At 31.9% G+C, this 12623-nt stretch overlaps 1 protein-coding gene across 1 annotated transcript in view; it reads left to right on the top strand.

Moving 5' to 3' along the window:
- Nucleotides 1-2125: 2125 nt before the first annotated feature.
- The window catches only part of LOC139501771 (death-associated protein kinase 1-like), a 203931-nt gene continuing 193433 nt past the window's right edge, over nt 2126-12623 (top strand). The window contains exons 1-2 of the mRNA XM_071290914.1: nt 2126-2254; nt 4881-4907. Of these exons, the coding sequence (XP_071147015.1) occupies nt 4884-4907 (24 nt within the window). The 5' untranslated portion in view covers nt 2126-2254; nt 4881-4883. The remainder of the gene's footprint in view (nt 2255-4880; nt 4908-12623) is intronic.

Here is a 12623-nt window from a genome sequence, read left to right as displayed (position 1 = left end):
ACCTTGCGGACCTTGCAAAATTCTTTAATTTTACTTACAGATATATTGATGATGTTCTATCACTGAATAACCCATATTTCAGTTAGTACTTGCATCTAATTTATCCAAGTGAACTTGAAATTAAGGATACTTCTTATACTAGAAGCACTATATCCTGACAATTTCCTCAATGTTGACACAGATTGACTACTTTACACTACAATCTATAACAAACGGAAATAACTAAACTTCAAAATCATTAATATCCAAATTATCACCAGTAAAATACTTTCTGCTCCGTCGTATGGTGTTTAATTGATACGTTAAAGCTCGTGCGTGTTCATACTATGCGGACTTAATAAACAAGAGCATGCTCCTTACGCAAAAACTGTTTCAACAGAGTTATGAGGAGGAAAGATTGAACATGACACTCCGTAAATTGGTTGATCTATACGACAAGTTTACCACGTCTTAGATTGTGGTTTTACATCTATGTTGTCTGTCTTCTAATTACCGAATGTGACCTATTTCCGAATATGACTGTTTGGCGAGCTTGAATTTGTATTGCTATGCAACTTGGCTCGATATTTATACATCCAACATTAATGCATTTATTCATAATGTTTCTGTTGTTGTTTCGGTTCGATATTGCACAATAGCCTTGATATATAGGTTGATACAAGGATATACTTCTTTGGGTTCATATATCATTAATGACCGCATAGAAAGCTATAATTGATTAGTATTAATTTCTGACCATATCTGTATCAAAATTGTCAGTGTAAGCTAGCTAGTCGATCATTTGATTTTGTAGGACTTTTATAGATAACATATTGTCTTATGGACAACAACAACATTTTAGTTGTTATTTCATTTATCTTTAATGGGTTTCTTATGCACATTTTATGTACAGTATTAGATGATTTTAATCTTCAAGTAATCGATCAGACATATATACACTTTTTAAAAACTTTTCACAATATCATGAAACTCATAACATGACGTTACAAAGTATGCATGTTTTTAGAGATTGCTATTCTCTCTTTTCTATTTACCTTAATAATATAGTTAGTCATGTGACTATCTCCGAACGAATCAAGTTAATCAAATTTATCAATACTGAACTCAGAGGAAAATCTAATCGGAAAGTCCATAATCACATGGCAAATTCAAATGACAAAACACATTAAAAACGAATGGACAAGAACTGTCATATTCCTGACTTGGTACAGGCATTTTCAAATGTAGAAAATGGTGGAGTAAACCTTGTTTTAAAGCGCTAAAACCTCTCACTTTGTAGACACTCATCAAATTCCGTTATATTTGCAATGATGCACGAACTAAACAGACATAATAAAAAAAAAATCAAAATATGGATACAGCAGTCAGCATCGTCATGATCGTGTAACAATTTTAAAACAATTTAACAGAACACAAAAACATCTATCTACAAACACACTTATTGATTCGCGTGTCTGACGTCAGAAAATATAACGTTGTGTTATTTCTTATCGTTTGTGGTTTGATTTATGTATTTTCGATGCATTTAAATTTGTCTTATTTGTCAGTATAGTCGAGTGTATTTTCATGTATGAATATTGGTGTTTGTCTCTGTTGCACAGCGTTTCTATTGTTCCGTTGTTTAAGTCTTATAGTTGACAATTTTCCTTGTCTTTAGTTTGTAACCCGAATCTGTTATCACTCAATCGATCGATTAATGAATTTGAACAGCAGTATTCTATTGTAGACGTTATTTAATAACGTGTTACTATATTGACAGATTTTAAAGTTTAAACAGGACTCTTAAAAAAATCGAGAACCGTGGGGGAAAAACGTCATGAATATGTTACAGTACAAATAAGGAAGTTGTACATGATTGACAATTCAGTTGCGTGGAGCTGTTTTTGTTGCATCTCGAATATATAAACACCCCTGCATTGTAAATTACTGACAACTCTTAAACTGTACTGTACATATAACAAAATGTTTCCACAAATGTTCAGAAATAATCATCCATCCTAATGCATTATATAACATGGTATTGGTGTAAATAAGTTCTGTATACACATATATTTATATATTTACTACTACTAGGGGGTGTTTAAAGACCTTGATTTTTTCATGAGGGTTTCGCACGGTTGATCCCGTATATTACCTGTAAATAAATGTAAGTTGTTCGATCGTTTGCAGGTGTTGAATATATCAAAAGTCTGCATTGTTTAAAGACACCTCATCAGCTTTCATTACCAAGTATTAACTCATAACCATCAGACAGGTAAGTCTTTTTTTTTTTTAATGTATGAAACTATATTCTCTGTTTACATTTTTAAATATCTTTAATAATTCGTTTACTTTTATTCGACAACACATATTCTATGCATTACATTTTGATCGGAAGTCTTAGCTGCAAATTTACTTTTGCCTTGTAATTCATTTTCCGCAACTTACACTGTGTGTTTTCCCAATTTCTAACGGGATATGTCGTGGTTAAGGTCAGTGCATATGGAAATTCTGTCGGCGAAATAGAGTAGTAAAAGACCATTATCCAAAAACAGTAGAAGATTTAGATAAAATCAAAGATTTGCTTTAAAAAAAAAGTCTTTTTTTATGTGTTTTATCACAACGTAGCATTTCAGGTATATAATACACATATATTGTTTTGGTTAAATTTGGAAGTATCATCTCAATTTAGAAATTGGCCATGGACATAGTTCACAAAAGGTTTAAATCCCGCAATCTTGTGAAATTACGTTGACAAGTGATTTAAAATAAGATATCAGATATTTAAAATATAAAAAAAAGACCGTATAAATAATTTCTTTTAAAGCGTTCTTCACAATTTAAGTAAATTTCAATAAACCATGAAAGATCTATTCATTATGAAACAACACATGACAGCCAGGAAAGTAAAATTCGCGACCTTTACCCTAAAAAAAACAATTAATGGCCAGTGTTGTAAGATCTTGTAAGCCATTTTAAGCAATATGCAAATATTTGAATGCTACAAATGTAAAAAAAAAATAACAATTTCAACGTAAATACATCTTTAAGCAATGGTTTGAATAGATATAATTATATTTGACAATCAGCATATTTCAATAGAAATCAGTTTTGTAGACAGATATGTTTACATCAAAATGGTTTGTTCAGGAAAATATTCACAAACTGAACAATCATTGAATAAAGCACAAGACCAATAGTTCCAAAAGTCGAACGATAATTTCAATTTCAATTATTAAGGGCAAGCATAATTGTATATTTTCTGGACCATAGATATACTTGGACCATAAACTCAAATGGTCCCACCATGCACATAAGGTCTAGATAAATTTGCAATACGACGAAAGTTGGAAAGTTATCTTTATTGTGAATGCCATTACGTTTAATGTCATAAATTATAAGTTTCAAAACATCCAATAAATGATACTCATTATAATCAAGATACTTCGGGCATGGCACCGTGGTTTTCATTTGTTTTATTCCCTGTATATTGATGTTTAAATTTGATCTAGTAAATAAACTCATCATAGATACCATGACTAAATTTTTTATATACGCCAGACTCGCGTTTCGTCTACAAAAGATTCATCAGTGACGCTCGAATCCAAAAAAGTTAAAAAGGCCAAATAAAGAACGAAGTTGAAGAGCATTGAGAACCAAAATTCGTAAGAGTTTTGCCAAATACAGCTAAGGTAATCTATGCCTGAGGTAGAAAAGGCTTAGTATTTCAAAAATTCAAAAATTTGTAAACAGTTAATTTATAAATATAACCATATCAATGATAATTCATGTCAGTCAGCACAGACGTGCTGACTACTGGGCTGGTGATACCCTCGGGGAAATAAATCTCCACCAGCAGTGGCATCGACCCAGTGGTTGTAAATGGGACGATTATTTGTCTATCTCCATTCATTAGTCAATTAAGTATTTTACAGAGGAAACATTATCAAATATGAATGGGAGGTATATAAACACAAACGATATTCTTATCGTTAACTACGATGTGCTTTTTTTATGCTGGGAGCAAACTCTTGTTTGTCCGCATATGTACGAGTTTAAGTTTAAGATATCAAAATGCTATACAACCAAACTATTCCAATTTTAGTTTCTTGTGTACAATTTGGAAATTAGTATGGCGTTCATTATCACTGGACTAGTATATATTTGTTTAGGGGCCAGCTGAAGGACGCCTCCGGGTGCGGGAATTTCTCGCTACATTGAAGACCTGTTGGTGACCCTCTGCTCATGTTTTTTATTTGGTCGGGTTGTTGTCTCTTTGACACATTCCCCATTTCCATTCTCAATTTTATTCATCGTTCTGTATAAGAATTCGTTTAATAGAAGGGCATTTAGTATAAGGGGTCCAAGCCTTCGTTTTTGTTTTAATATTGCCGAAACTAGATCTTCATAGAAAATTTAAACCAGGCAATATTGAAGGAAGGAATACGTGAACTTGCAGTTGCTTAACAATTTCACGTCAAAACAATGGTACAGACAGAAGAGATTTGTTGATGACCATCAATGATCAGATCAAGGGATTATGAACGGTCTAATATTCATTGAAAACGAGAAACACTTATAAACCACATTAACAAATGACAACCATAGAATTTCAAGCTTCTGATTTAAGACATGTGCAAACCAATGCAGCGATTTGGAACGTTTTAATAGGCGCCTACCTTCTTCTTAACCTAAAACAATAGTGAATATCACAACATAGAACGACACATTATACAATATTAATAAAAATGGCTTAAGTCAACAACAAAAAAGTAAACATACACTGACCGAATAAATTGATCAACTATAACCTTGTGCGAAATGCCGCTACAAAAAATTACGTACACACGTAAATGAAAATAAATTTGTTGTCAAACTAATGGGTTATTTTCCTATTTCAGAATATGGATATTGAAAAACTCAATCAGGTAAACCTGTTATCTTACATAACTTACTATGGAGTGATATCCGGCTTATACGTTATTTATTACTTAGTTACAAAAAAGATAGTGGCGATTATATTAGGGCTTATATTGATACTGCATAAGTTATACGCCACCAACTAAACTCGTTGACCGATACAATGGCAATGTGTAATTGTTTGAACTCACTTCGCTGTTTTATTTATATATACCAGCAATGTCGTATTATCTGTAATTTCTCAGGTGGTGTCTCGTGCAACGTGCACGAATATGACTGTTTGACTGAATAAATTCATATGACAGGTTGATGAAAGCATAGATGGAGGTAATTACCTTGTCGACGCAAATGGTGTCGCTCCCTTTGGAGTCAAAGCGGGTTCTTTGATGCCTTAACTTCTCTCTTAATAAACGGTTTTCATGATTTGAGCATCTGTCAACTTTTGTATTCTTATTTTAGAGGTCAATTGTTTTAACTGAAATGGTAAGGATTGAGAATTAATTTTAAAGAAAATGTAGCTGAGCAAATCGATTTTGCAAGAGACCTCTTGATGAGTTGTTAACTATAACGTCTGTCCATAACAGTTATCAAAGGTACCAGGATTATCATTTAGTACACTGTACGTGCGTTTCGTCTTCATAAGACTCATCAGTGACGCTCAATTTTATGTTAGTTTCATTGCCGTGCATACAGTAAAATATTTTAAATCATTCACCATGTTCACTTCAGGTTAAAGTTCAGGTTACGTACATTATTAGATTCGGAATAAGGAATCAAACCTTTTAATATGTCAAAAAATGAAAGTATTTCATTGACATCATCACAAGATATTGACCTCCGGTTTTTATCCTTCATCATATTGATTATTTTTTATGTAGGGAGTAGTATTTCAATTTGTTTTTCTTGTGCTGAATTCATTACATAAGTTACTTCATTTCTTTCCATCAAAAAATGAATCTTGTCACATATACAAAAACATAAATATATTTTAGCGTAGCCACATCAAGGTAGGCAGACATGACTCTTTCTGTATTCACTACATATGTTATATTGTAATCATGCTACAAAATATTTAAGGCTTGTAAAAATGTGTAAATAAATGTTTGTATTGTTTAACAATTATAAAATTCATCCGTTATACTAATTGTATGATCTTGTGTTAGTCTTTGTTGTCGTTTAACCTGTTTTTGATGATGGTATCTGATGAGTTGAGCTCTTAGTTTGAATGCAAAATAATTTACATTTGGTATAAATTATTTATCAATTACTTCGTTGAAACAAAACAAAATGATGTAATCGTTTATTATATACCCATTATAGTGTATGTATTCGAGGATTAGTCATTACTTATATTTCTGAAATGTTATTCTCCACGATCGTAATGTGCAGTGTTTATTCGTAAAATATAGCTTACGAGACAGTAATGGTACATTGTAAGGGCTATACAGTCTCTAGATGATTACTCGTTATATGTAATTATTCTAACACGAAAGATTAGTATTATTATTAATAGACACTTACATGTAGCATTCAATACGTTAACGAGAAGGGATTTAATTAAGGTATCTGTTATCTGCAATAATGTCTGGTTCTTCTCAAGACAAATTGATGATTAGTTCTTATTAATTTCTCATAATTTGTTGAACTTTACCAAATGAAACGATAACACTATGAAAAGACAAAGATCAATAGCATGTATTCTCTGAATCAGACTTTGAAATGCAACCTCAAGATATAATATAAAACAAGATGTTGGAATTTGTAAAATATCAATCTCATCTTTTAAAAAGAAGCATCAAGCATAAAATTATAAGTTCACTTTGACAATGTATGAATGATCTGAAGCTAATGCAATACCTCTTTTTTATACATTTTCTATAATCACCTTCAATAATTTGATAATATCTGCTATAGATCTACTGTGTGCCTTAACGGTATGTATAAAATACACCGATTTGTAAAAAAAAATCCAGTAAGAAGTTATCTAATTTGTGCACTTCGTTAAAATCATTTACCAATATTACTAAATACAGATTTAAAACATTTTAATGACAGGTTGGCCACGAGCATCACTGAAGAGACATGTATTGTCGAAATGCGCCTCTGGTACAAGAAAATTGGTACCGTCAATTCTATTACTACCACTTGTGTTATTTAAATGTGCTGTTACAAAATATTATAAATTATTATAAATTAAGGAATGTATCTCCCTTATGCAAAGCTCTGATTCCTTTCACGGGTTTGGCTATACTTTTTGGACCGTTTGGATTATAGCTCTTCATCTTTTATATAATCTTTGGATTTCAAATATTTTGGCTACGAGCATCACTGAAGAGACATGTATTGTCGAAATGCGCATCTGGTGCAAGAAAATTGGTACCGTTAATTTTATTTTAAGATTAGGAAATAATCATATACCTTAAAAGGAGAGGGAAGTCATAGTATTTTTATTACTTTTTTTTAATAACTTTCACCACACAAATCATCAAAATGTAATTATGTTATTCCAGAAGCGTGAATTTTCTTTATTGAACAATAAATACAACAACAAATGCTCTCTTTCAAATATCATTTATATTTTAATTGCATCTGGTGCAAGAAAATTGGTATCGTTTATTTTAATACGCTTTTCTCTCATTAACTGTTTGTTCTTCAAATTTGAGACTTACTTTTTGTTTTGGAATTTTCTATAAAGCTGTCGACGTTAACAGTTTGTATCCTATTGAGGCAGCTGGTGTTGTTTTCATACTTTTGTAAGATTTCTTTTTTATTTTGTGTACACAAATGATGCATATTATATATTTGATATTTTAGGTATTTTTGTTATATCTTTTAAAACTACATGTTATATATTTTTATTGATACCGAACATGTTTTTTTGTTTTGTTTTTTTTGTCGATATCATTAATTTGAAAATAACAAATATGCTTTACATCTTAACAATAAATGTATATTAATTTCATTAACTTTTAATTGTAAACTGAAAACAAACTCTTTTTTCGTTCATCAGGATGTTCAGACTTCGACATTTAAAGGCCATGATTTTTTGTTGTTGTGTGTGTGCTTTATTACAAGGCATATTACCACATCTCTCTACTGAATGGTGACAAAATACGAATTGAACTTAACAAGATCTTGAAATTATATCTTGTTATTAAAAAAAGGTTAAATTAAAATATAAAGATATGTTTGTACATATATCATTTAAGAATTGAATGCTTCTTTTTGTAAATTTATTGTGTTGTAAAAGCGTTGACTGAAATTCATTTTGTAGGAAGCGCAGAAGCGGATCATTCTAAAAATGTATGCACGGTTAACGCTTTTACAACCCTAAGTTGTAAAGTTAGAAAAAGAAGCATTCAATACTTATAATTACATTTTGTAGCTAGGATCATGAAAACACAATTTTTATCAAGTGTTATTTAATTCATCTGTGCACTTTATTGTGGGACCTCGTGTCATCATGAATGATAAATTTTATTGTCTAATGCAATTGCTTACAGAATAACATGTGATGTGCAGTTAGCCAATCAGAATAACGTATTATAATTAAATTCAGAGAACCATTGATGGTCTTTCCACCTGTAATGATTTTTTTATATGATAATATTAAAATTTAGTTTTAAATGTCAATTTCAGCGTCAAATGACAACTTATTGTACGCTGATTCCAAAAATATAAGGTTTCTACACAAAAGAGATATAAATAAGGGAGATAATTTTCTACTTCCGGTTCAAAATATGTTACTTCCGGTACTGTCTTATAGTTTACTTGACGCTGATTCCAAAAATATATGGTTTTACATACTTTTACAATAATTTATTAAAAAAATTAGCTACTTCCGGTTTACAAAAGGTCACTTCCGGTTGCATTTTTTAAGGTCACATTGCTTACAACTTAATGAAAAAGTCCCATGGCTTTATCATGTGTACATATGAGGTAAAAGCAAAGGTCAAAATCTAGAACGTTAAATTAACATATGACCTTGAGCTCAATTTCAAGGTCATAAACCAAGGACCTCAAATCAAATGACTCTAGTTCTCTACTTTATATTGTTAATGAGTTATATTACCATACGACTGATATTAGATATAAAAGGGGGAAAAACTCGCATCAAATGTTTACATACCCTTATAACTAAATTTTAGGTGTTACGACATGTCGCAACTAACAATTGTGTGAAATTATTTTTGTCAATATCTTATAAGATTTCTGAAAATGAGAGATAACAAACCAAAATAATAATTTTGAACATGACCTTGACCTTTGACCTTGACCTTATTTTCATTTTTTTTTAACCAAGGACCTCAAATCAAAAGACCCTAGGCCTTTATCACTGTTGGTTTTCCAGTTAGAAATACATTTCACTTCTAGCAAATAAAAAAGGGGAAATAACTTTCATATGGAGTCTCCGGATAGCTTCGGTCAAAATTGATCAAACCATCCTGAGGATATAACGAGCAATTTGGTAAAATAAATTTGTCGGTTTCTTATACGGTTGCGAATATTAAGCGATAACAAGGTAAACAGTGTTCGGGGAGATAACTCTTATATGAGAAAGTGTTCGGTTTAGCAGGGTCAGTTTCAAAAGCGTATAAACTGTTCGATATCATATTTCAAATATCTAAGCGACATCTTGCGAAACAAAAAAACAGCGAAGGAAAAAAATTAGGCGGAAGAAGAAAAAATAATAATCAGAAGAAGAAAAGCAATAGGTCTTTCCACGGAAAAGTGGAAAAACCTAATAAAACATACATCAAATGTAATTATATACATATAAAAAATTCAGAATTGAAATGGGGGATAATTCAAAGCTAGTCCGACCAACGAGCAGATAATAACCAAAGACCACAGATGGGTCTTCAACGCAGCCTGAAATAATCTCAACAGGAGATGGGCATCAGCTGGCCCCTCAATATAAATGTGAACTCGTTCAGTGATAATGGACGTCATACTTAAATCCATAATTTATAAATAAACTTGAATAAAAAATTGTATACAAATCTAACAAAGACCATGGCTTCTGACTTGGGACAGACGCAAACATGCGACAGGGTTAAACACGTGTCTTCAGATCTGAATCCTCCCCTTTACCTCTAGCCGATGTAGAATAAAGAAGCGCACAGCAATACGCATGGTAAAAATCATTGCATAAGATGTCCGAGTCCTATGCAGGCCAATAGCAGGGTAAACCACAGACACCTCAGATAATTATACAAACCAACACTAGGATGAACTACCGGAACCTACAATAGTTATGATACGGATCAATAGCAGGGTGACGTACACTAGCCTACAAGCATCCCGGAAAATTATAGCATAGATCAATAGCAGGATGAACTACAGACACATCAGATAATTATGGTACAAAGCAACAACAGGATGAACTACAGGCCATCAAATAATTATGGTACAGATAAATAGCAAAGGAACTACAGGCACTTCAGATAATTATGGTACAGCTAAATAGCAGGCTTAACTTCAGGCACTTCGGATAATTTCGGTGCCGGTAAATAGCCGGGTGATCTACAGGCATTTAAAAAAATTCATGGTATAAAATGATAACCAGTAAACTATTATTTAACTAGCAAAAAGAAAATCTGCCTATGTAGTGCAATGTATGCAACGAACAAAGTAATTCTAGTATTTAGTGCCAACTGCATTTTGGATGGGGCGATGTTTCAAAATTAAACATGTTCATATATATGAAGATGCAGGTACTGTGATGTTGTTATCTGGTTGCTGTGTCTGGATATCAAAATATTAATTGCAATTGTTTTTTTACCGCACATGCATGCTCAATTATCATCGTTTTGATATTTAGATCTATCTTTTTGGTTGGGACTACATAAACTTTCGTAAACACTGACATTGAGTGACTGGCAGTAACACTTCACATAAGCTTTTATTCCCTTGCGGATGAACCATTTTTTTCTCATCTTCAAAAACATTTTTTTTTCTCCAAACTTGTCATCTATTTCAATTTTGTAATTTTGTATACATTGTATACGACCTTAAAACCCAACACAGAAGCGAAATTTTCATTCAAGCAATCGTCAACAAATGTACACATTGTATATCTACAGCACGGATATGGGTTAAAAGATCGAATACAATGTATGCAAAAATACACATAGAATTTTTTTAATCAATAAACACGTGTCAAGAATTTGAAATACATTTTCCTACACGCGAGACTTAAAATGTTCTACAAAATCGGCTGAATTGGTAGCAGAGGCGAATTTAGAGGGATGGCAGAGAGCCATACTCCCCTCTTTTTATATATAAACTTACATTAAGAAAAACCTTTATTTATTTTAGAAAAGTTCTTATTTATTTATAACAGAGAAAAGTATAAATTAAAGTAGTTAAGAAAGCGAGATTTTGATTGGATAAAACAATCATTTAAGCATAAGCAGAAATTATTTCAGCATAAGCTTAAATCATTTTAGCATAAGCTAAAATCATTTTGGCATAAGCTGAATTTATTTTAGCATCAGCTAAATTCAAAACATATTTGCTTAAACGAATTGAGTATATGCTAGCATTAACTTTAGTTTCAAGATTTATGACCTTGATTCTAAGCCAACATTTATGTAAAAGCTAAGCAATTCAACATAAAATTATGATTATTTAATTTTAGCTTATGCAAAAATGAATTCAGTCTATGCTAAAATTCATTTAGCTAAATAAATGCTTATTTCATCATACGCTGGATTATTATGTAGCATAAGCTAAAACAATTTAATCATATGCTAGATTCGATGTTTATGACCCTTATATGGCGTCATATGACATGCTACCATAGAGACGTGCTAGGCCAAAAAAAGATGTATAAGAACCGAAAATCGTTAAAGAGCTATATGTCAAACATACCTAAAACAAAAAGCCAAATTAAGCTAAAGCAAACTTTGCCTGAGGGAGTTGAAACCTTAGTTTTATAATAATTTCAAAATTTATAAACAGACAATTTTAGTAAAGGTTGTTAACTCATGTCAGTACCGAAAAACTGACTACTGAGCTGATGATACCCTCGGGGAATGATAGTCCACCAGTAGAGGTATCGACAGTGATGTAAAAAATAGAAAACAACACTTAGAATAGTTTAGTGCGTCCTAAGCGCTTTTCTGAAGATTACGAACTGTTGCAAGCGGAGTATATGATTAAAATTATGAACAAAAATGTTTCTTTAAAGTTGTAGAATACTTGGTGATATTTACATGAAAAAAACAACAAGCTTAAGCGGTTATAGAATTAAATTATGTTGTGGAGAACAGTTGGTTTAAATGGTTTGACTTCCTACCACAACTTGTGGTAACAAGTTTCATTTGATGTTTTCTTGCGGAAAGAATTATCATTTGTAGCTGTTTTTAGCTGTCTTTAGAGGTGGATATTTGCCGAAATGTTTGAGTATGTAATTTGTTTGTTCTAGTATCTGATGGTACGAGGACTAGTGATGGGATTGCAATTAGTCCATGGATGACCTTGTAGAACATGATAAGTTTGATTTTGAGGTAGCGTTCAGCGAGTGAGGGCCATTGTAGTTCGTTTAACATGGGCGTAACACTACTGGTGTTGTGGTAATTGTTACATAAATATTGGGCCGCAAGCCTCTGTACCATTTCTAGCTTATTCATATATTCTGCTGTATGTGGATCCCATTATCTACAGGCATATTCAAGTTTTGGTCTCACTATTATTTGGTAAGCACGGGATTTGATACT

Source organism: Mytilus edulis, chromosome 13, assembly GCF_963676685.1.
Source record: "Mytilus edulis chromosome 13, xbMytEdul2.2, whole genome shotgun sequence".
NCBI classification, from domain to species: domain Eukaryota; kingdom Metazoa; phylum Mollusca; class Bivalvia; order Mytilida; family Mytilidae; genus Mytilus; species Mytilus edulis.
The sequence above is the reverse complement of the archived record's forward strand: the minus strand, read 5'-3'. Positions and strand labels throughout refer to the sequence as shown.